The sequence below is a fragment of the Tachysurus vachellii genome, chromosome 6, assembly GCF_030014155.1.
Source record: "Tachysurus vachellii isolate PV-2020 chromosome 6, HZAU_Pvac_v1, whole genome shotgun sequence".
Classification (NCBI taxonomy): Eukaryota; Metazoa; Chordata; class Actinopteri; order Siluriformes; family Bagridae; genus Tachysurus; species Tachysurus vachellii.
In genome coordinates, this window is record NC_083465.1 from 7,800,435 (window position 1) to 7,824,284 (window position 23,850).

Below are 23,850 nucleotides of genomic sequence, written 5' to 3' on the forward strand. Positions count from 1 at the left end.
ATAAGGGGGGTTGATGTCACACTTGCCTGTCTTCAAAACTTGAGAGCCCTGCTTACAATAAACAACACCAGTCATAATCTCTCTCTCTCTCTCAAACACACACACACACACACACACACACACACACACACACACACACACACACACAAATTAATAAATGGAAATTGAATAAATACTTTGTATTTGGTTAAATTGTGTTCAGTGATCCTTACCAAACACAACAACACCCCCATTGTTGTGTTTGGGTGGGGGGTTGGAGATGTCACTCTTGCCTGTCTTCAAAACTGGACAGCACTGAGGGAGTGAGGGCCATCGGGAGCTCTTTTTCGTACCGGCCTAGTAATCTCCATATCTTCTGTTGCAGCAAAAGTTGTTCACTGCTTTATGCCTTCGGGAACAGTTTTCGATATAAACCGTGCAGACAACAGCAATCACAAAAACCTTTTTAGGCCACTGATGTTTAAAATCATATAATACTATACACTATAAAACTATAACTCGTAAATTAATGAAGTGGTAAGTCGGAACTTACGAGTCGAACACAAACGCGTACTCAAACACAAACCTTATCGTCATATCCGTTGTATCTCCAGAACGTTACAGAAATACTTTCGCGAGCTTTCCACTTACGAATTTGCAGATGTCATCGCTTACATCATGGACTACGGTGTTATAGGAATTTGTTGACAGGACAACCCTTCTCAAGCCTATAATAATCCGTATACACTTTATGATACACCTACAGAGGTGTTAAAAATAGATGAGCTGCCACTGACTAACAACAGGTAAGCAAATCTATTTATAAATGCATCCTTGAATGTGCTGTTAATGGTTTTAATAGCCAGGCCTGTAAAGGGGGCGATTTTGTTAGACAGACCGATTTTAAATCGTGCTTTGTACACAAATCCAGGAAAAACGCTGGGCACAAGCTCGCTGCTTGCTTTTTTGGGTTAGCTTTGTGTGACACAGTTATACATCCTAAAATAGTCGCGCATTAATACAGGGTATTTGTGCCTTTTCGCCGTTATTCGATACGATAAATGAGTGCAATTAATTTAATTAATATCTCAGTAATTCTATTCTATTAGAATTAGTAATCTCAGATACACCTATCGTCCAAACAAGCATTTGTTTTTATCTGTAGCTTACATTTTAACATGCGGGAATATTCAGTTACATAGCTAACCATAAATATCATCATAAAACTGATGATACAGCAATAGACTAAACTGTCTCTGTAAATACTTGTACAAATAGCGATTTTTGTTTGAATGCTGCTCACCAGTGTATGGATTTTGCGTGTATGCCACCTTTAGATCTAGAAACTTCTAGAGACCTGATTTTACCGAACCGTTTAGGTGAACGAATGGTTCTCCTTCACTTTCATGTACTGATTAATGTTTAATTAAGCACGGTGCTTTTACAAAGACTGATTTGGCAGTCCTATGTGTTTTCATACGTGGAAGTCATATATTTAAAGACTAGAATGCGGACTTGGTGAAGAAATACTTTGTCTGAACAAGATTGGTCGACCTGATTATGAGCGAACTGGTACTACTGTCGTTCATGAACGGACTAGTGTGCTATAGAGAATCTGCTAACTAAATGATGTATTCTGAACTGTTTTTTTTTTTTTTTTTTTTTTTTCTTCTTCAAATTCCATGTGTCCTCATTTGTGACAATTCACTCCGAACCTGCAGATAAATTCAACGCTATTTCGTACATATTTCAGTGAAGATGCAAAACATTACGAAACACAGAATAATATTTACTAAGTATTGTGTAAGCATCTGAGAAAATAAAATTGAATCTTGAAAAATCATGCTGCTGGTTGATATACATTGATTCACCCTACCTGTTGTTATTAAACTGTGTTTGTAATGTTACAGGTTTTTGAACTTGTTGAAGTGGAAGACACAACCATGTTGTGCTGGGGAAATGCCTCCTATGGTCAGCTTGGATTGGGTGGAATTGATGAAGAAATCATTGTAGAGCCCCAAAAATGTGAATTCTTTAATGGGAAGATGGTTCGAGGTGTAGGCTGTGGGAGAAGACACACTGTTTTTCTTCTTGAGGATGGAACTGTGTATACCTGTGGCTGCAATGACTTAGGACAGCTGGGGCATGAAAGAGCACGCAAAAAACCAGGTACAGCTAAAGCAATATGCATGTATATGTAAATAGAAATAGTGAGATAAATTGGAACAAATCTGTAGGTACATCGAGTATCTGTAAAAAAAAAAAGTTCATTGTATATTGTGGGTATACTGAACTACATTTTGTCATCTAAAGATTTGATGTTTGATGGATGTAATGCTGTTTGTAATTATGTTAATGGATGTACAACGAAATGAAGACTATTGCCTCTGTTCTGTTATCAAGACATGGCTAGACACATAAACAATCATCCTTTCAATGAACAATGAACAGATATTGCTATCAATTTTCCCTCAACCCCAAATCTCCTTTAAGATGCTGAACAACAGAGTGCTACAGAATAGGTTAACAATTAGCACTTGAATGACACAGATGTGCCAACACCACTGATTTTCATGCATGTTTTTACACAGCGTATGTATAAACAGACATAAATAAGTATCATTGGGTTGGTGACAGCTTTGTCCTGTCACTGAGATGTGAACATATATCAGGTGACATTAAAAAAGGTAGTCACTATTACTTATTATAAGCCACATTTACTGCTCACCAAGAACCACATTACCAATATAGTAATCAAAGTTAAATCAGATCAGAACAAGCATATTGTTGCTGTCGGGCAGAATCCTCGTATCTCCAAAACCGTTATTTTTCAGGAAATTAAAAAAACGCCGTACCTTATCTGCAGTGCACAGGGTTTAGTCCGCATTGCAGTGGATTGTCTTACACTAAATTCCTGTCCTCAGACGAGCACCAGAACTAGCGGGGGTCAAGAATTTTTTTTCTTTGCGCCCAGTGTTTTGAAGACATTTACCTCAGAAGACATGTTGATTCTTTGCGACTCTTCTTGAGGAGAAATATGCTGCGGAGTGAGGAAGAGGTGGACAGTTGAAGTGTCCAATGGAGTTAAGAGATTTGCGCTCAAGCTATTTTCAAGACTTTAGATTGGTTAATAACTTGTAAAAATAACAGACCCACGTGGGGACTGACCAATAGCATCGATATGTGAAAAAATATGAAATGTCCGCCCGACAGCGACGATATACCATGAAAAAAATCAGGAGAATCAGGAAAAATCACCACTGACCCTTCGCACCCAGGACACAACCTCTTTCAGCTCCTCCCTTCTGGCAGGCGCTACAGAACTTTGCTTACAAAACTGCCAGACACAGGAACAGTTTCTTTCCCCAGGCAATCACCCTGATTAATAACAACTCACCATAATTATATTCACTGCTTCATATCTATAAGTACTGCATTATCAGGACTGTCAGTCATCACATCATCTGTATATATTACACACACTAATGCTGCTATATATTGTACAAAACTCATAATATTGCACAATATTGTTATTTGCACTCCCACACTTTATGTACATAACTGATCGGTCATATTCTATATTCATATTTAATACTCATTCTGTCTATATTCTATCTCATCGTCTGCATTTTCTTGTATAGTTTGTATGGTATAGTGTTATTTATGTCTGTACTTTTGAGAGTCACAAACCGCTGGAACCAAATTCCTTGTGTGTGTCAACACACTTGGCCAATAAACCTGATTCTGATTCTGATTCTGACCAGTTAGTTACAGAAAGTTTATAGATAATCTATACTTCAGACCCACTAAACATTTATTTCATCTGTAAAAAATGATAGATGGGGTTGTGCTGATCTGTAGACCTATGTGGATTATTACGTCAGTCAGGCTGGAAATGGCCTGGTTTTTCACGCCACCCCACCTTGTATGTGGCGGGTGAGGAGGTCTGTTCAAGGGCCTTTTTAGAATGGTGGTTCCTTTCCCTCAAAAAGGGGTTTGCTATTGCAAAACCTCATTTAAAAACTGTGGCCAAAGATATTGTAAGCAATGTAGTGAGCAACAACATGAACAAGTCACAAACTCAGGAACAGGGTGGATCAGAACTTGCATTGATTGCATTTAAAAGGTTAAAAAGACCTCAGCTCTCCATTTTGTGCCCCAGGTGTGTTCCTGTGTGTGTGTGTGTGTGTGTGTTCATGCACCCTCCGCGGTTACTGAAGACATGTTTGAGTTATCACCTCAGCAAGGCCACATTTCCATTTTACATTTACGGCATTTGGCAGACGCCCTTATCAAGAGCGAGGTACAGAAGTGCTTATGTCTCTATCATTGGATACATTATGGTTCAGTATGTTACATACTTAATATACCATGAGTCTAAAACATTGTTCAAAGGTTGTTTTTTTTCTTCAAAAAAGTTTTTCAAAATGTTTTTTTCAAAGGAAGTGCTAGTTGAAGTGTTTCACGAATAAGTAGGTCTTCAACTGTCGTTTGAAAATAGCCAGTGACTCAGCTGTCCGGACCCCTAGGGGAAGTTCATTCCACCACCTTGGTGCCAGAACAGAAAAGAGTCTTGTACTATACTTGCCTCTTATCCTGAGAGATGGTCGAGCCAATTGAGTTCCCATCCTTCTAGCACGTACAATGTTAACAGTTGGAACATTGTTTTCCCTCCCTAGTCTGACACACAGAATACTGTAAAGCACATAACAATTATATAAAAACACTCATGATATTTAAACAAAATTTTAACATAATCTTTAATTAAGGCATTCAAAAGACAGTTTTAGACGGAACATCAGACATCATCTTTTCCCTTGGGCTTTGTAATGACATCTTCATTAAGTAAAGCTTAGACTTTGGATATACTGATTTTTGTGGGGTTGGCCCCTTTAGTTTGAGCATAAGAAAGGATAGGAAGAGAAGAAGCATAACTCCAATTAGTAACAAAACATTAATCATCAAAACCATACCTATAAGTTTAAGCTATAAAACTAAACTTAAGAAAATGTTGCTATTTTTGTGAGGGAAAGACCTTGGTCAATGGCATGCAAGAAAATAAAACTAAGCAAAGCTAATTTATCCATCTACATTTGTCAATTCCGGATCATAGTCAGTTTGTGTTGGATCGTGAAAAGTCCACGTCTCGAAATTGTTCACGCCACTCATCGAATTTGTCCTCTGTTCTCTCTGGTGTGCTCTCTTCAAATTTCAACTTTTTATGTCTCGGTAACAGGATGTTTAGGATGTCTGTTGGGTGATTCATGTATATTGGTGCTCAGAGTGCAGGCATTGCCCTTTTGCACTTGTTTCTCCTTACCGGAACAGTTAGCTTGAGCTTTTATGCAATGCAATGAAGAAACGCTTAAGCTAACTCTTCCATTTTCACCTGTCACTAATTCAATGTCTAGCAAAGAATTGGAGTTTGCTGTTACACTTGTGAATAAAACCTATGATAAATATACTGTATTGAGCCCAGGTTTAAAGAAATGCCTGTGATTACATTACTTGTCAAACAAATACCAACACTGTTTCTAGTTGACTCAAGAGCAGAGCACTCTGTGATACGATTGTGCAGATTTTCCCCTCCACATACAGGTGCTGGTCATATTATTAGAATATCATCAAAAAGTTGATTTTATTTCACTAATTCCATTCAGAAAATGAAACTTGTATATTATATTCATTCATTACACACAGACTGATATATTTCAAATGTTTATTTCTTTTAATTTTGATGATTATAATTGACAACTAAGGAAAATCCCAAATTCAGCATTTCAGAAAATTAGAATATTATTTAAGACCAATACAAAGAAAGGATTTTTAGAAATCTGGGCCAACTGAAAATTATGAACATGAAAAGTACTGTATGAGCATGTACAGCACTCAATACTTAGTTGGGGCTCCTTTTGCCTGAATTACTGCAGCAATGCGGCGTGGCATTGAGTCGATCAGTCTGTGGCACTGCTCAGGTGTTATGAGAGCCCAGGTTGCTCTGATAGTGGCCTTCAGCTTTTCTGCATTGTTGGGTCTGGCATATCGCATCGTCCTCTTCACAATACCCCATAGATTTTCTATGGGGTTAATGTCAGGCGAGTTTGCTTGCCAATTAAGAACAGGGATTAATCAACTTTTTGATGATATTCTAATAATATGACCAGCACCTGTAGAATGAGCAATCACTCCCTGTTTACTTTGGGAGCATCAGGAATGTCAGTCCCAGCGCCCTTAAGGTGTAAAAACCATAACTACACAGAAACAATTTGAATTCTCTTTTTTGATCTCTGAGTGATGCCCATTAAATCTGTTGGGTCAAGATTTGATGTGCCCAGTGGTCTGAACTTCCTCATAAAAAACATCCACTCTGAAATCCAGGTCTGCCCCGTTCTCTTCCTCTACCTTTACCTAAATGTTCTTTACTGTCTGGGTGAAGTAGTGAGCCGTGCCTGCCTGCCATCTAGAGCTGTTTCATCATCGTGTTCCCTGAGTGTGCTGGAAAGAGGATCATCTGGTCTCACCCCTTTGAAAGCTGCATTTGTTTGTGCGCGCCCAGGTGTATAATATCCCGCTGGAGAATAAACTGTCCATTGGGTGGGTGTAGAAGCCGCAGCAGTGTTACAGGCTTGTGGTTGGTTAATGTTTGGCTGAGAGCGTGCCTGAGGTGTTGGTCTGGGCAGGCATCTGGGTCCAAAAGATTTAAAACACTGACATGAAGAAGATTGTGAATTATTTGTGTGTTTGTTTTGCGTGCTCTGGTTTGGGCCTCAGTTGCCCACATATTATATGCAACTCAATCTACTTCTTGTCTCTTTTTTTCCTCTTTTCTTTGAAGTCTCGTGCTCTTACAATGTCTCTCTCAACTTTTCTAACTGCCTTTCACTAAAACTACTTTTATGGAAATCTACAGTCCATCACCCACATACTATATTGCGATACAGAACCAGGTCCATAATTGGTTATCATAAATGGAAAATTAGGATGTTTACATGCCCTTAAAAATCATCACTCTCTTCTTTGCTTCCTCCACCACACATATCTGTAATCTCTTTTTATTTTCCTCCCAACAATCAATCAACAGACAAACGCCTTTATTAAGTGCTTTAGTTTGATTTTACCTGCGCAGGTTCACTTCGCTGTGCTTGTCAGCATGCAGCGGCAGCTTTCCTCAAAGCTTGCTGAAAGTTAGTTACAAGATTAAAGCATATGTGTTGCAGTGCACCGTCAGTTCCCAGAACTATTCATGCAGCTTTACTGGTTCCCGGAACCGTTGGCCAGAATCCAAGATTCTGATGGAAATGGAGATGGAAAAATCGAGAATATAAATAAATCAAAATCTTACCTCTTAGCTCGGGATCCCGTTGCTGGGACAGTCCCGTGATTGTCCAGATCTCTCCCACTTGTAGTCAATTGCGTAGTAAATAATGTAGTCAAGTAACCGTCTTCGGGTTGGCTATGGACCAGTCCGATCAATAATCAGCCTCTAGACTGGCACACACGAGGGATCCCGGTGGAATCTCTAGTGGTGGCAGTTTTGATCTAGATGTATAAAATACACAGAGATAAAAGCAAAGAAGTAAAGAAAGAATTATATTTTGCTGCAGCAAAAGGTGTCTTCCATACAGTCAAAGTTTAACACAGTGAAGAGGCAAATTCTAGTGTTTCAGCTCTTTTTGTACACCAGGTGTGTGTGTGTGTGTATGTGTATATGTGTTTTCATGCACCCTCCCTGGTTAGTTATCACCTCAGCAAGGCCACATTCCATTTTCGGTTCTTATCGAGCACATGCATGCATACTCCCCTAAAGTTCCCATCCTTCTAGCAATAAAGTGACTAAAAGCAGCTGAATATTTTCTAACATCATGGCTTTCCTACACAGCCCATTCTTGGAGACTGAATTGGATATTTTCACACTCCCTTATACCCAAACGAGTATTGGAAATTACGCTTATGTTGAAATACCTCTGCTTTTGGCAGACAATGGGCCCCTAGAGTTCTTTGTGGCTGGAAGCGGTAGGGATTAGCTGGACTTGAACAAAACTTTTTAGCACTTGCCTGAAAAATCATGAATGCTGATGGGAACACCATGGCGAATGATGCGAAGGTGTGGGTTAACTACCTTATAGCATCATGTCTTCTCAATGGGAGAGAAACCCTGGAAATGAAGATCTTTAAAAAAGGGCCCAGTTTAGTGTTAAAAGCAAAACCTTTGACCTGACTGGACATATTCACTCATATTTTTTCAAAATAATTTTTTACTGAATTGCATCGATTTGATTGAAGAAATGATTCATAGTAATAATGAATTATGTTTGATGAAGGAAGAAAATGCCAGTTTCATTCTAAAAATACCCAACACCTCTCTTTTTCTGAAGAAAGTAACCTTAACAGTCTGTTAACAGACAGACAACACAGGACCTACAATCCTGAAGATTTGACTGTTATCTTACCATTTAATGGTTAGTTATCAGTTGTTGTTGTTCACTATGAACTTACTGCCTATCAACCAGAAGGGGCATATCATCTATGTGCATTAATGTGTCAACACCTAGAGACTGTAGCAAATAGGACAGATGCAGGAGTGGCAGTTGGTAATGTTGGGAAGTAGTAATTTAAAGAACAACAAAGCCCGTAGAAGAAGACACAGTAAGGGTTGATGGGAACAGGTAATGGGCCACTGGAGAGCATGATTATCCCAGCACCAATCTGTGGAGCCAAAGTACCTTTTTGAACAATTTAGGCTTCGAGTGAGTAAATATACACTACTAGTTAGGGCTGGGCAATATGGCTGAAAACTGTATCACGATATCAGTGTTTCATATCAGTCGATATTGATAATTATTGATATTATTTATGACCCATTTAAAATAAGGACCTGGAAAAAATATTACATTTAAACATTTTTATTTTAAACTTAACCGTCCTCTGATCATAATCCCCTCAGTTATTAAGAACTAATGGAAAACTCAAATAATTAAAATGTAAACAAGTCTAACTTCACAATGAACACTTAACAATTATCTCTTAACATTTAAGGTGCAAAATGAAAGAAACTGTAAGAAATGATTAATAAAGTGTAATAAAATAGTACAAAGTGTTAAATATAAACATAGAGCTCAGGGATGCTTCTGGTCTGGACACCATTGCTTTAAAAGTGTGTGTGTGTGTGTTAGTGCTGCTTGTGCGGTGTTGCAGCTACAGATGTTGTTGGTTGAATACGGCTGTGTTCCAAAGGGTGAGCGCGGATAAGGTGGTAAATCAAGTTCGTGGTATTACAAGTCTTGGTGGGGACGACAGTCTTGCATAAAATTGCAGACGACATTGGTCTGACTACGGTCAGACTTATACTTTTCCTCTTTTATTTACAATTTCCTTGCTCGCTGCGGATTATTTTCTGCTTATCAGTCGCCGGTTACTGAAGCACGAGACAACGATATGGCACAACCAAACTTGATACACTTAAGTAAAGCTGACCGCATATTCACAGATTGGAGTTTCCCGAGTCAATAACTCCTGAGCTAAACGTTGTTACTACACAAATAACATCTCTTTTCTATCATACCCAATTTTCCTCAAAATCAGCTTTCCTCCGCAGTGGACAAAATACACAAGTCTCTATGTGCAGACCACTGAGAGACAGATTCCAAGGGACCATCTGCAAAGTGCAAAACCTGAAAAGCGACCACTACAAAATCAGGAAAGCTGATTTTGAGGAAAATTGGGTTGTAGCTGCCTCTCTACATTATTACGATATAAAAGAGGTGTTATTTGTGTAGTAACAGTGTTTAGCTCAGGAGTTATTGACTCGGGGAAACTCCAATCTGTGAATATGCGGCCAACTTTACTTAAGTACATGATACTGTTACATGATTGGCTGTTAGCTTGTCACTCCCTACCTTGCTAGGTTACCATAGAGGGAGTGCCTTTGTTAATGCAACCAAACTTGCTTCGCAACCTCTGTTTTCTTCTGACGTGTATATATATATATGTCGGCCATATACGCTCACTACGCTAGTTGCGTAGGGCCCTGCAAGGCCCCGCCTCCCCCTGCCTCATTTTACAGCACATGTAATGTTCAGTTAATGTTCACTGTGTAGATGACAATATAAAGCGGAGCTATCCATCTGGCCATGAAAAGAGAAAAAAGAAACAAAATGAGAGTGAAATGCGAGAACAGCAATCAGGTAAACTTGTGTTCTCTTCAAGTTTGATGTCAGCAAGAGCAAATTACAGTAAAGTTAAGTTGATGTGATTCTGTCTCTAGTCTTTATCTGACTAGCTAAATTAGCTGTGCAGTGCTGCCAGTGCTGCTAGCTTTCCAGCAGCAACTTCTGTGTGGGGACCAGTACAAAAAGTAGCGTGATAGCACTCCTAAATGACAATGTTTATAGTCTCTCAATCAAGGTTACAACAATGTTAATGGTATATGGAAACCAATGGATTTACATTGGAGTGGGCATAATGCCAGGTCAATATGAATGCACATCCCTCAGTAAATAATATCCATCAGGGATCAAGGGCAACTTAGCAGAATTTTGCTTAGGGCCCCAGGGAGGTCAGGATCAGCTCTGACTTGGAGTTACTTTTTCATATTTCTGCAGGTTTTATATTTCAATGTTACTGTACTGTATCAGGTTTGTTTTTTATATTACAGATGTATCTCAGTCTTCCTCAGTTTTATTTATGTTTACAAAACACTTCCTAGCACTAAACTTGCACTAAATTCTCAGGTTTCTCTGTTTATATTTAACACTTTGTACTATTTTGTTACACTTTATTAAGCATTTCTTACATTTTCTTTCATTTTGCACCTTAAATGTTAAGAGATAATTAAGTGTTCATTGTGACGTTAGACTTATGTTTACATTTTAATTATTTGAGTTTTCCATGGTTGTTGACATTTCTGTCTTAATAACTGAGGGGATTATGATCAGATGAAGGTTAAGTTTAAAATAAAAATGTTTAAATGTAATATTTTTCATAAAAAATATCAATAATTATCGATATCGACTCTGATATCGTGATACAGTTTTCAGCCATATCGCCCAGCCATATTCTAGACGTAATGTTCATTTGTTCTTGTTTATCCAACTGGCCCTCTTTAGTCTCATTGAGCAGCATACATTATATTTCCCAATTAACTCAACAATAAGTGTCTTGATCTGCTGCCTTTTTTTCAGCAGGAATCTTAACTGTGTCAGTCTTCTGTTCTGTTGGTTTTTTTGGCACATAGGATCACTTTACTACACAATTCTAAATTTTCTACACAATTCTAAAACTGTTTTACCAACGAATGATACCCTGAACCAACTATATCACCTCCAATAACATCCTCCAATGATGCTGGGTATCATTTTGGCAATGGCTGTTGAATTTGTTTCTGGAACAGTTGCATAATTTCAACATATCGGAAACCACAATTGAATTGAATTGTATTGAATCAATTTAATTGAATTGAATTGTAATTGAGGACTTAGTGTCTTCTTTTGTTCTAAACACTGAATACATTTTTTCTGGAAGCTTCTGCCATGGAACTTGTCTGCCCAGTCTGAAGAAACTTTGGAAGCCTTGACAAGAAGTGATGAGGATGACGAAAATGAGGGTACACAATCACCAATGCTTTCTGTAGAAGTTAATGAGTTATAAACAGTATTACAAAGACAGAGGAAAATATGTACCCTTCATTGATAACTTATGAAACTAGATTAAGAATGCATACATTATGAAGTCATGTCGTAAAATTTACTTACTATTTTGGCCCCAGACAGACACCAGTGTTCTGGCCTGAATGGGTCATAATACTGGTTCTTGAACATGCTCAAACTCTTCAGGTGTTGTTACTCCAAGCGAGTTCTGCATGTCCACAACTGATTGCAGCACAGAAGATGAAAGAGCATGGAGTACCTCAGCAATTACACTGGTTACATTCTTTTGCTGTGATTCATCCATGACTAAAACAGAAATACATCATGATAGAACAATGCTAGACTTCAGTGTAACTACTCTTCATTCTGCATCATGTAAGATGTCAATGGGTAAAAGTAGGTCTGGCAAGTCCTCAAATTTCAGACACTCCATCCTTTCACTTCTGTTTCTTAGCGACTACAAATGATACTCAGGAAGAAGGTCTGTTATGAACACATTGGTCAATAATTTAACTTGCTCTCCTGTGATAAACATGAGCAAAAGTTCACCAAATTCCACTGTGTCATCATTTTTAATGACAACCTGTTGGCCCTTCTTGAATACAACTACACAATACAAGGATACAAGTTCTTGAATACAAGGACACAAGTTCTTGAAATTATTTAAATGTTTGGTACATCTTTTGAATTAACTATGCTTACTTTCAAATCTGATTGTTTACAATCTGATGAACGGACCAAATTGAAGCATCAGACCTGGATAATGCCACAGATAATGAGGTTTGGGTTTTAGATTCACTTCTGGAAAGACTTTTCTGGACTTCCAAATAAGCAACCCGTGACCCTGAAATTTTCAAAAATGTCATTTAGCTGAAGTGTTAATTGCCAAACTTCAGTACAGTATCAAGCACTCTGTTACCAAGTATAACAGGTAGATTTTGAATAGCCTGACATGCCAGCCTAAGGTCATGCGGACTTACTTTGCAAGATTTTGAGATTGAAATGACAGATTCAGCAGTTAAGAATTGGGTAAATGAACCACTTGTTCTTAACAAAATACTTGAACCTTGAACCTCTGTAGTATCTTCTGTCTGTAACTGCTTAACGGCAGAATCATATCCCTCAACAGTGCGTAGTGGACCGCATAGACCATCAACACTCTGAATTTCCTCTTTAGTAACTAGATAGTATCTGCAAAAATACTAGGCCTGACTAAAGTTTTCAGTGAATCCACCAATATAGTGTGATCCTAAATTATCTCTAGCAATGCAGTAAAGACTGCCTTCTATAACAGACTGACCTTGACAAAGCAGTCCTGTTTTCCTCCAGGTCTTTCAGCTATGCAATTAGCTTTGAGAAAATACTTTCATTGCCAAAGTCTGCAAAGTCATTCTTTCTGCACAACAAAACCAGCTGCATATGTTCTGTGTTTGACTTAAGATGAGCTAACAAATTGACAAGAGAAACGTAAACAGCTAAAACTTTGTGCTTCTTATGTGCAGAGCCTAAAGATTTAACCACCTCAATAGCATCCTGATAGAGCAATAGCTGGAGGCTTGGATTGTGTTTTAGTGAGGTCCCTGCACTTGAGTGTTTGACCATCTGTGCAATCACAAAGAATGTCAGCAGAATTTTTTTCAGACAAGTGCATCGAAATGTAATTCCTCACAGTATCTGAATTTAACAAAATCTGCAATGTATCTTTCACAAGTACATGGTATGCATATTGCTCTTTCTGATTCTCATGTCTATCTAAAAGTATTCCTTTTGGCTCAACATAGCTGAATACTTTTTTAAATACTTGACACCTTGAGTACTCAAAAAACAAGTCAGATTCTTTCACTTTAGCAAATACTTTAGAAATAGTTTCCTCAGGCAATGACAAATCATTCTGCAAAAGTGTATGTTTGTTTGAATTCATGGATATTGGGAGGAGAAACTTTCCTTGCAGTTTCAGATAAAATAAGTTAACATTTCTTAAATACAGATAATCAGAATGTTGACATGAGCCGAATTCAGCTTCTGATGCTGTATTTGCATCCTGGTTAGAAACTGTAGGACATTGTTCAGTTGAAACTTTTCTAATCTCGGGTGCAGAATGTTGATGCAAAAGATCAATGGTGTTAAATTAAAAGTTCCTGTAAGACATATGGGAGGTTAAATAACACTTGATTTTAGGGTTGAAACGATTCCTCGAATAACTCGATTACAAAATTAATCGAGGCAAATTCCTCTGCCTCAAAGCCTCGTTTAATTCATTTTAAAGATCACGTCACGTTCTTCTGCAATTATTTTTTGTTGCGCTTACGTCAAAGTGGAAGGAGAGGCGAGGAGTTAGCGGTCTTTTGATTTGAGGGTGCCTGCGGGCTGCAAAATGGAAGGGCGCGATATCAATGTACGACAGAAAATGTCCAAAGGAAACATTGCTTCAAAGTGCAGGGCAAGCCTCAGTTCTGAGCATGTTGATATGTTTACCTTTCTTCATTGCAATCACATGTTCCTTTAAAGACTTTTAAAGCACACACGTTCAGAGAGAGACTTTTATATTCTGATTAATGTATATATATATGTGTGTGTGTGTAAATAGCTACAGCCCTACTTGATTTGAAACGCACTTTTGTAACTTTTGTCTCAGTGGACAGCATGACCTTTCTTTATATGGTTTTTCAAATGAGCAAACCGACCAGGCACATCACTACACTGATGATCAAAAAGTGGTCCTAGTTATTCCAGCTTGGACAGCGTTTAACTACAACAATTATTGCACTTTAACCTCACAAAATGAGCTTACATTTGCTCACCAGAATTCACGTGGAGTTAAATTTCAGCAGTTAACAGCGATGTATTTTGTTTTCGAGAAAGAGCGCCAAATCAACAAGTAATTGGACAGGTCAGAAGTCAATAGCAAAAAGACAAGATATTAAAGCTTAAATTAACATTTTTTTAATTAATTTTAAACTTTAAATGCATGTATTCATTTATTTATGTAATACATTTATGTATGTTTATTCTTATTTTTTATTTTACTTGTATGTACAGTGTGTATATATATATATATATATATATATATATATATGTATGTATGTATGTATGTATGTGTGTGTGTATGTATGTATATATGTATGTATGTATGTATGTATATAAAATTAATACTTTTATTCTTATTCCATGTGATTTGATCATGCTTTTTAAGTTTACTGAATTGGTCCGGATTTTTTACTTTTCTAGAAAACCTCAGTAAGTGATTTTAAATAACGAATGTATAAATTGACTTAAAATTGGTGAATTTTAGATTAATGACTTTAACTTTCCATATTGTTTTTGCTTTCATAGTTTTGAATTCATACTGTATGTAATACATAATGTATCTATAAGGGCCATCTAGTTCGCTGGTAAATCCACCCAAATAATCGTTCAAATGCACCATCCGTTCAGCTTCCCTACATTTTAAAATGGAGGTGTATGTGTAAGTGTACACATACTGTAATGTTGATGCATTTGGTCCATCAGATTGTACTACATGAGTCCAACATCCTAATTCAAAAAAGACCTGTCCAGTCTTTGTCATTGTTATCTTACCCCAAAGTGAATTTAACGCAAGTTTAGCCATAGATCTTTTGGTGAGATTAACTGCAATGTTTTGGAAACCATAAGAAAGTGGCAAGAAAACACTTATCACAACCACGATAGAAACATCTAAGAAACTCAATTGCCTTTCACTTCTGACCAACTTCACAGTAACTGTCTACAAAATAGTTACCAAACCTGGCTACACCTTTGTATATTGCATGTTTTGTAAGTCATTCTTGTTGTTATGTCCGAACATCTTAAAAAACAGCTATATGAGTTTCCCTTTACTTTCTTTGCCTGTTTAATAAAACAGCTATGTTTTTCACCACTGAATTTACACATTACCATAGAGCATACACATCTTTTATGGTTACAAGGGTTCTGATATGTCATGGTATTGCATTTACTACAGTAGAAGCATGATTCACACAAAGAACTGCTCAACTGAAGTCTTGCTTTATGTTTGTGAAAACAGTATTTTGACTCATATAACCTCAAACAAACAGGCCTTTGGATACGATTTTAGGACGTTTTAACAATCTGGATCATGGCAAACCTTATTATTTCAGTTACTAATTTCAGTGAATTGTCCATAAAATTTCCTATTTACTTTGAACAGCATTTTTAATTCATTAGACTGCAAATTAATAGACCCATTGACTAATTGACCACATGATGACTAATTGAGTGTGTAAACTTTATTTTCAGCAATGATGATGGCATCCATTGACGAAATTATTTGCCACATCTATCAAACTGTTTAGAACCTCTAAAACATAATTATAAAATTCTGCAAAGCTGTTGACATTAGTCACTAAGTAAAAATGAACTCTTCTACTAACTTGGTGTTATTGAATCTGTCATGATTAATTATTCTACACTGTTATTAATCTAAGCATTTGGATCAATAGGCGATGATTTTCATCAAAGCTGATATCAAGATGATATCGGGGTATTTTCAATGCTAATTTTTTATACCATAGCACAACTATTCAAGTATTTGAGGGTGATGTTCAAAGATGTAGCAAGTTCCCTATGTGGCTCATTGTTTGCAGGTTTTTGGTGAAAAGAAATCTATTCTATACAATGTAGTCAAAGTCCTAATACTATTTACGGAACAGTCAAATGCTATGGTCTCAATAACACTGCTCCAGTGAATGTGACCTGGTCCAGAACCTGAAATGTGCTATGACTGATGATTCTATATTGAAAAAAGCAGACTGTACATTCATTTGACAATGACCAATAATAAATATTTTCATTCTCTAAAATTTTAAAATGATTTAAAATTAAAATCACATTCATTAAAATGTTCCCAAAGTAAATTTCACCTTTTTTGGTGCATCAGGACAAGTGGCCATAGTTGCAAAGAATTGCCATAGATTCAAAGAATCACCAATATTGCACATGGAGACAGAGAAAGTATTTGAAAGAAAAATGTGTTGGTGTGCATGTGTGTGTTTCTTTCAAGAGCTAATTGCTATCAGAGACTCTATGGCACTCTGATGGTCATCAGTTTAATAGTATTTGAGTTGGGGTTTTACTACCAGAGTTCGTGTGTCTGTGTTTGTGTCATTCAAGTGGTAATTGTTAACCGATCCTGTTGCTCCCTGTTGGTCATCATCCATTAGCCATTGACTTTTAAATGACAAAATATAGTTTGAGATATAACCACCATATGACCTTTTGACCTCACATTAAACTAACAACATTATTATGTTTTAAGGTGAAATTTGACCATAACCTTTTACCTTTAGCTGTCAAAACCAATTAAAGATATGAAAGCCACAAGCTATAGGCTATCTCTCTGTTGTTCAGTGTTGTGTGCACTTACATATCACTATCTGGTCACTAACACTACTGGAGTCATAACTCTGTTGAGAATGGACCAACTTTCACATAATGTCTGTTTGACAGTGGTTCTAAGGCACCATTTTCATGTATGGGTGGCATTCAAAAAGTCACCTAAAGGAATTGCCAGAATGTTGCTTAAAGAATTACAGCAGAACCAGGCCCAGATCATATGTAGGGTTTTTTAATTTAGCTTGTGGCTTTGTAACAGTTGAGTTACAGTAATGTATATGTAAAGGACAACAGAGAAATACAATTACAGTTTTGCAGTACATGCAACTTCTGCTTATCTTATAAACGTACGTAGGGAGAGAGGTTACATGCTTAGATGGTATACCTTCAGTCCCTAAACACCTACCTTTCAGTGCAGGCACATGCTATAGTGCAATTCAGCTGCATGCGCCTATAAGGAAGGCAAAGCTGCTAAACAGCCAACAACAATAGCTACAATGTAGATGAACCTAATAAACTGGCTGCCGATTGTGTATATTGTTTTCATGCTTGGATATAGTTGAATGAACTGATGCTGTAATCATAAACATGGTCCTATTTTCATCCCAGGATACTTATCATACAAAACATCCCTTTTTCAATATAGGTTTGCATACTCTAATGATTTATATGATCTGTTAAATGTCACCCACAATAGAAATGATTCCCTTTTTGACTTTTATTTCTCTGAAAGTCTTTTTCATGCCCTTAATTGTTCTGGCTTTTGATACTGTAACTCCTGATTTCTGTGTCACTAGTTAACAAAGTGAATGCAATCCAATACATGTGCCAAAAATATTATACATCTTCATTTAAGCATTGAAAAAAGATCTAGAATTACATATCTGTGACTTGCAAAAGTATGTAAACCTTTGTTTTTAGAATCTGTTCTGACCCCTTGTGCAGCAAAAACCGCAAGTAAAGCTTCCGGTAACTTTTGATCAGTTCTGCACAATGACTTGTAAGAACTTTATCCCATTCCTTCACACAAACGCATATTGTGAACATCAGACTTTGATATATCCCTATTCTTTAAATATAACATGGCACTCACAGACACCTGATTGCCATCCCATTGATTGAAAACAGAAGGACTCTAATCTGTCCTTAAAATTAAATACTAATTAGGTTCACATACTTTTGCAAATTACAGATATCTAATATTAGAAAAGTTTTTTTTTGAATAAAAGAATTACCAAGTATATTTGTTTTGTTTGATTTGATTGTTTCAAGTGACACTGTATATTTGGACATTGACATTGTTATTTTAGCTATCACAATATTTCGAACTTTAGAAATAATTTAGTGATTAGCTATGTATAAGCTTTAAGCATTAATTTGAGGTTATTTACATCCAAATTGGATGAAGCTGAACACATTTTAGATTTGTAATGCTTTTATTGGATACTAACAGATATATCCTTTTTGCATATTTATTATACAGAGCAGGTAATGGCACTTGATGCTCAGAACATTGTAGCGGTATCTTGTGGTGAAGCTCACACTCTTGCTCTAAGCGACAAAGGGCAAGTGTTTGCATGGGGACAGGCTTCTGATGGACAGCTTGGCCTTTCCAGCATGGAAGAATGTATGCGTGTGCCCAGGTGAAATACCTCTTTTTTCCATAAAATTACAATTACTTGTCTCAGGGAAAATACTTGCATCTATACTCATGATTTAAAACAGACTAATAGTAAAATACACTAAAGCTTATTTAACAAACTGAAGAAATCTATTGTTAAATTTTCATTTTATTGTCCCTGTTTGCTTCAAAATAAAATGTACACACTTTATAAAAGTTAAGTAAAACACAGATAACTTTTATTTACAGTGTATGAAAAAACATTTGTCAGAACCCTTTTCATCTCTATTTTGAAATTGCAACATATTAAAACAGCTTTTACCTTTCACACTTCATCTTTCCACTTTTACACCTTGGACCTCCTGACCATCAAATGTAAATGTTTAAGCCTATCTCAGTTATTCATCTTGGTCAAAGTCAGTGCTATTTATATTCCATGACATGGACAATGCATGGTGAACCTCATGAGGCTCTCACTATAGACTTATCACCTGGACAGTCACTCATTGTAGTTTGGGACTTCAACAGCCCCACTTTCAAAAGTGCAATGCCAAATTTTCACCAAGGTATTACCTGCCCCACAAGGGGAAAAGAACCCTGGACCATTTACATTTATGGCATATGGCAGATGCCCTTATCCAGAGTGGCATAGAAAAGTTCTCTACTGATGAATAACACTGGTTCACTAGGTTACAGACAGGATACCATCAACCTAAAATTCTTCTTGTTGTTTTAACATGCACATAACAAACAAGAGGGGAAAAGGTGCTAGTTCAAGTAGGAAGAGGTAGGTCTTCACCTGTTATTTGAATATAGCCAGTGGCTCAGCTGTTCAGACATCTAGGGAAAGTTAATTTCACTTTCAATTTCGTGCCAGAACAGAAAAGGGTCTTGCTGTATACCCACCTCTTACCCAGTGAGATAGTGGGACCGATCGAGCAGTGCTGGTAGATCTGAGGGATCGAGGTCCCATGTGATAAGAGATTTGTGATAAGAGATTTAATGTAAGAGGGATTGTTTTTTAATGTGTGCAGCTACTGGAAGCCAGTGGATGGAGCGTAGCAGTTGGGTGGTAGTTTGAAAACAAGTCATGTAGCTGCATTTTGGATCATTTGTAGAGGACAAATTGCCAAAAGTGAGTTGCAGTAGTATAAGGATAACCCTTGCAATAGTATAAGGATAACCCTTGCTTTCTTGAAGGTAGTTGACCAGGTGCAGGGCAGAAGGTCTATTGAGATAGTTTGGAGCATAGTGAAAGAGATTGGATCCAGTAGACAGGTGGTAGGATTGGAAGACGAGATGAGCTGCATTTAAGAAATGTGACTGAGTAGGGAAGAAATGAATGAGTAGGGAAAGCCTGGCTGTGAAATGTTAGTGCAGTCAGGGCAGTAATGAAGGTATGAAAGTTTTTCTCAATCTTCTCAGTGTAAGAAGAAGAAAAGACTTCAGCAGTCAGGGAGAATGAAGCAGGTGGTGCAGGGGTGTTGAGTAGGGAAGAGATGTTGTTGTGGAGCTTATGAGGGTCTTGTGCAGAAGCTACAAACTTTTCCTTGTAGAAGGAAGTCTTGGCGGAAGTCACATTTAACGAGAACTTGGCCTAGAGCGGTAAGAGGCAAGATCTGCATTGAATTGTGATTTCTTCCACTTTCTCTCTGCTGATCTTAGTTCTCTTCGATTGCTGCACAACACATCTGATAGCCAAGGAGAAGAACAATACGTCGTCTTGGGTTTAGTGGACAGAGGACAAAGATTGTCCATGGTTGAGGAAAGAGAGGAGAGGAAAGTGTCTGTGGCAAAGTCCAAGTGTAGTGAGGTAAAAGATTCAGGGTCAGGAAGAGATGAAAGACTACCAGAAGCTATAGAAGAAGGAGAGATAGGAGTGGAGGTTCTGATGGGTAAGAGAGAGCTGTTGAAAGTTGGTTTTAACTAGGGTAGGGAGAGTGATAGTGAAGGATACCAGGTGATGTTTAGAGATGTGAAGTGGGGTAGCAGCCATGTCTGAAGCTGGGGAAGGACGGGTGAATACCAGGTCCATTTCCTCCCTTGTGTGTGGGGAGGCAGCTGTTGAACTTCAGGGAGAAGGAGTCCAGAAATATCAGGAGGGAAAGAGATTGAAGCTTGTAAGAGGGGAGGTTGAAATCGCCAAGCACTGTCGCTGATCAGTGTGTCCCTTTCCTCATGGAAGTCTCCCAGGGGACCAGGAGGAAGGTAGTTGACAATGATGACTAAGTAGATTACAGAGGTAACTGAAACAGCATTTTAAAAGAAGAAATAGTTAAATGAGACGAGAGGAGAGGTGTAAAACACCATCTCCTTGACAACAGTAGACCTGTACCACCACCCTGCCTGTTTCTTGTAGTGAGTGAGACAAAGCATAGGCAGGGGATTAAGCAGCCATTGCAGTGTTCTGTGGGGATATCCAGGACTCAATTAGCACCAGAAATACAAAGGAGTAGTGGAAGGATAAAGTCGAGGTGGGTAGATGAGGTTACTAGAAGTTACTACCTGTTATTCCCATCATGAAGAAAACTGCTCTGGATTCCTCATACATCATTAACTACATCAAGACAAGTATCACTTCTTTCTTTTCTTTTTAAAATCCTTGAATATACTGTTTTTATTCAACAGTCTCTCTGTCTCACACAGAACCCCCCCCCCAAGATATCAACCAATCTTGTTCAATGAAGCACATTCAACAGAGACTGTGGTCTTGGCTGTCATTTAGAAGCTACCTGCTGCCAGATCTGCCAATCTGTCATTAGTCCTCATTTTCCTTGATCTTTAAGCATTGTTTGATGCAATTAATGATCTCTCTGGAGTGACTTTCTGATCTCCCATCAATGTTTTCAAATCTCTTTCTGCAACAGTCATTTGTCCCCACGTGAAAATCCTGTCCCGGAGAAATTCAGTAGCTTTTCTGTAAATTCTGCAGTAGCTTTGACCTCAGTGATGTGGTGCTTTGATAGATTGGTCAGAGATGTCATCGCTTCTTCACTAACTGACACACTGGTCACATTACAATTTGCATACCATCCCAATCACTATACCAAGGACACCATCACACACATCCTACATTCAGCTCTGAGCCACCTGAACTACATAAAGGGATAGTTTTGTAAAAATATTGTTTATTTACTACAGTTCATCATTTAATAACATAATTCCTTCCATACTCTTCACCAAGTTGGAGGTCATTGGATTTAGCCTGTCCTATTGTCCCTGGTTCTCCAACGTACTGACAGGCAGACAACAAGCAGTACAGGTGGGCCTACCTCACCCTCAGCACTGGAACTCCCCAGGGTTGTCTCTTGTACCTCCTGCTGTACTTACTCTACATAAATGAAAGTGTGGCCACTACTAAATCTACAACCATTGTCAAATTTGCTGTCAAGTTTGGCCTGATCTCTAATAGTGAAGAGAAGGCTTACATGGAGGAGATAAACCTCCTCCTGAATGGCAGCATGACAATGGGGCTTGATGAGAGATGTAAGAATGAAGCAGCAGAGTTACCAGCCATTAGGATGAAGTGAACCCCATTGGAAAAAGTGGACAGTCCCTGGTACCTCAGTGTTCCTTATCTGCAATCTATTTACAGCAAAAAGGATCTCCGCCATCTAAACAATGGACGCTTCTCTTTGATGCATCCGGGGAAGCATTGCCACTCCCTGAGGGCCAGCAATGAGAGAATGAGGAGGAGCTTCTTCTCTCATGCCATTCCCTCAACCATGACAACACTTAAAACTAAAGAGCTTGGAATTTTTCTGGACTTTTCTACACAACACTAGATACCCCAGACAAATTTTTGCACAGAACATATTGTGTGCATTGCACTAATTAACCAAAATTGCACACATTTGAACTGTATTCACAAGTCATACGGTTTTATTTGTGCATTTTATACAAATTTATCTGGTAATTTCCACTGATGCTCTTTGATAATCTCCCACATTTCCCACAGCAATAGCGTAATGATAGTTTTCTTGTTGGTCCATGTGTATCATAGAACAGTCTACACAACTAAATGAACTTTATTCTGGACTGAAAATTTTGCACACCACCACTACTTTGTGTAAAAATAGTTTATTTTTAAAAAAAACCTTTTGCTTGGCTGCTGCAACAAACCCATCTGCCTCCCACATTTTTATATTGAGTGATTTAACAGTGATAATTCCAAATATGAGTAGTAATTCAGTTAAACTGGTATTGTAATATGTATTTGTTTTCCTTCTCGACAGAACAATCAAGAGTTTGTCAGAGGTCCATGTTGTTCAGGTCTCCTGTGGTTATAGGCATTCACTTGCACTTTCTCGGAGTAAGTATGATACTCAGTCATTGTTTTTTGGGGGTTAGTATTGTTAAAGCCCAGCAAGACTTGTACTGTAGTTGGAAACTGTATATTGACAAATATACAAACAATTTAACTCTGGGTGTGAAGACACATGGCTTTCCAAGGACCAGAAAGACTAAATCTGTATTTATGTATTTCATTAGTCGACTAATCTGTATTTATATATCACACACCCTTTTTATTTAGATATTCTGAATAAAATAGTCTTATCTACCTTTTCTATTTGGTAGATGTTACTAATGTTAATCTCTTATTGAAAAATAAATTGCTTCATTATGTTTTGTTTTTTTTTAATCAGGGGGACATATTTTCTCCTGGGGGCAAAATAGATATGGACAGTTAGGACTAGGGAAAGAAGGACCTTGCATCTTGACCCCTCAGGTCATCCAGTCTTTACAGGGCATTCCATTTGCCCAGATCTCTGCAGGAGGTGCCCACAGCTTTGCTCTTACAATGTCTGGGGCTGTATTTGGTTGGGGGCAAAACAAGTTTGGCCAGCTTGGCTTAAATGATAACAATGGTAAGTGAGTTAATTTAAGGTAATTGGCTTAGGGTCTATTACAGCACTAAAAATAGGACTTTTTTTTTCTTGTTAAGATCGATGTTTTCCAACCTTGCTGAAGACACTCAGGTCACAGGGGGTTGTTTATATATGCTGTGGAGAGAATCACACTGCTGTTTTAACAAAGGTAAAATTGCATTTTATTTTTTCACTGTTAAAAAGGTGAGACACCTGAAAAAATCTATAATAAGAGTTATCGATTTGTTGTTTTATTAATTGTCAAACATTGCAGCAATACGGAAACAACAGGGATTGTACAAGGTGCTTAAGTGCTAAAATTTAAGGTTTGGAAAATGTAAAAAAAATCTTGTTTTGTTTAAAA

The 23,850-nt window shown here is 37.7% G+C and overlaps 1 protein-coding gene across 1 annotated transcript in view; it reads left to right on the forward strand.

Moving 5' to 3' along the window:
- The first annotated feature begins 579 nt into the window (after window positions 1-579).
- Window positions 580-23,850, forward strand: part of herc4 (HECT and RLD domain containing E3 ubiquitin protein ligase 4) — a 55,784-nt gene continuing 32,513 nt past the window's right edge. The window contains exons 1-6 of the mRNA XM_060871488.1: window positions 580-785; window positions 1,890-2,148; window positions 18,481-18,640; window positions 22,854-22,930; window positions 23,265-23,486; window positions 23,564-23,655. Coding sequence (XP_060727471.1) covers window positions 1,923-2,148; window positions 18,481-18,640; window positions 22,854-22,930; window positions 23,265-23,486; window positions 23,564-23,655 — 777 coding nt within the window. The 5' untranslated portion in view covers window positions 580-785; window positions 1,890-1,922. The remainder of the gene's footprint in view (window positions 786-1,889; window positions 2,149-18,480; window positions 18,641-22,853; window positions 22,931-23,264; window positions 23,487-23,563; window positions 23,656-23,850) is intronic.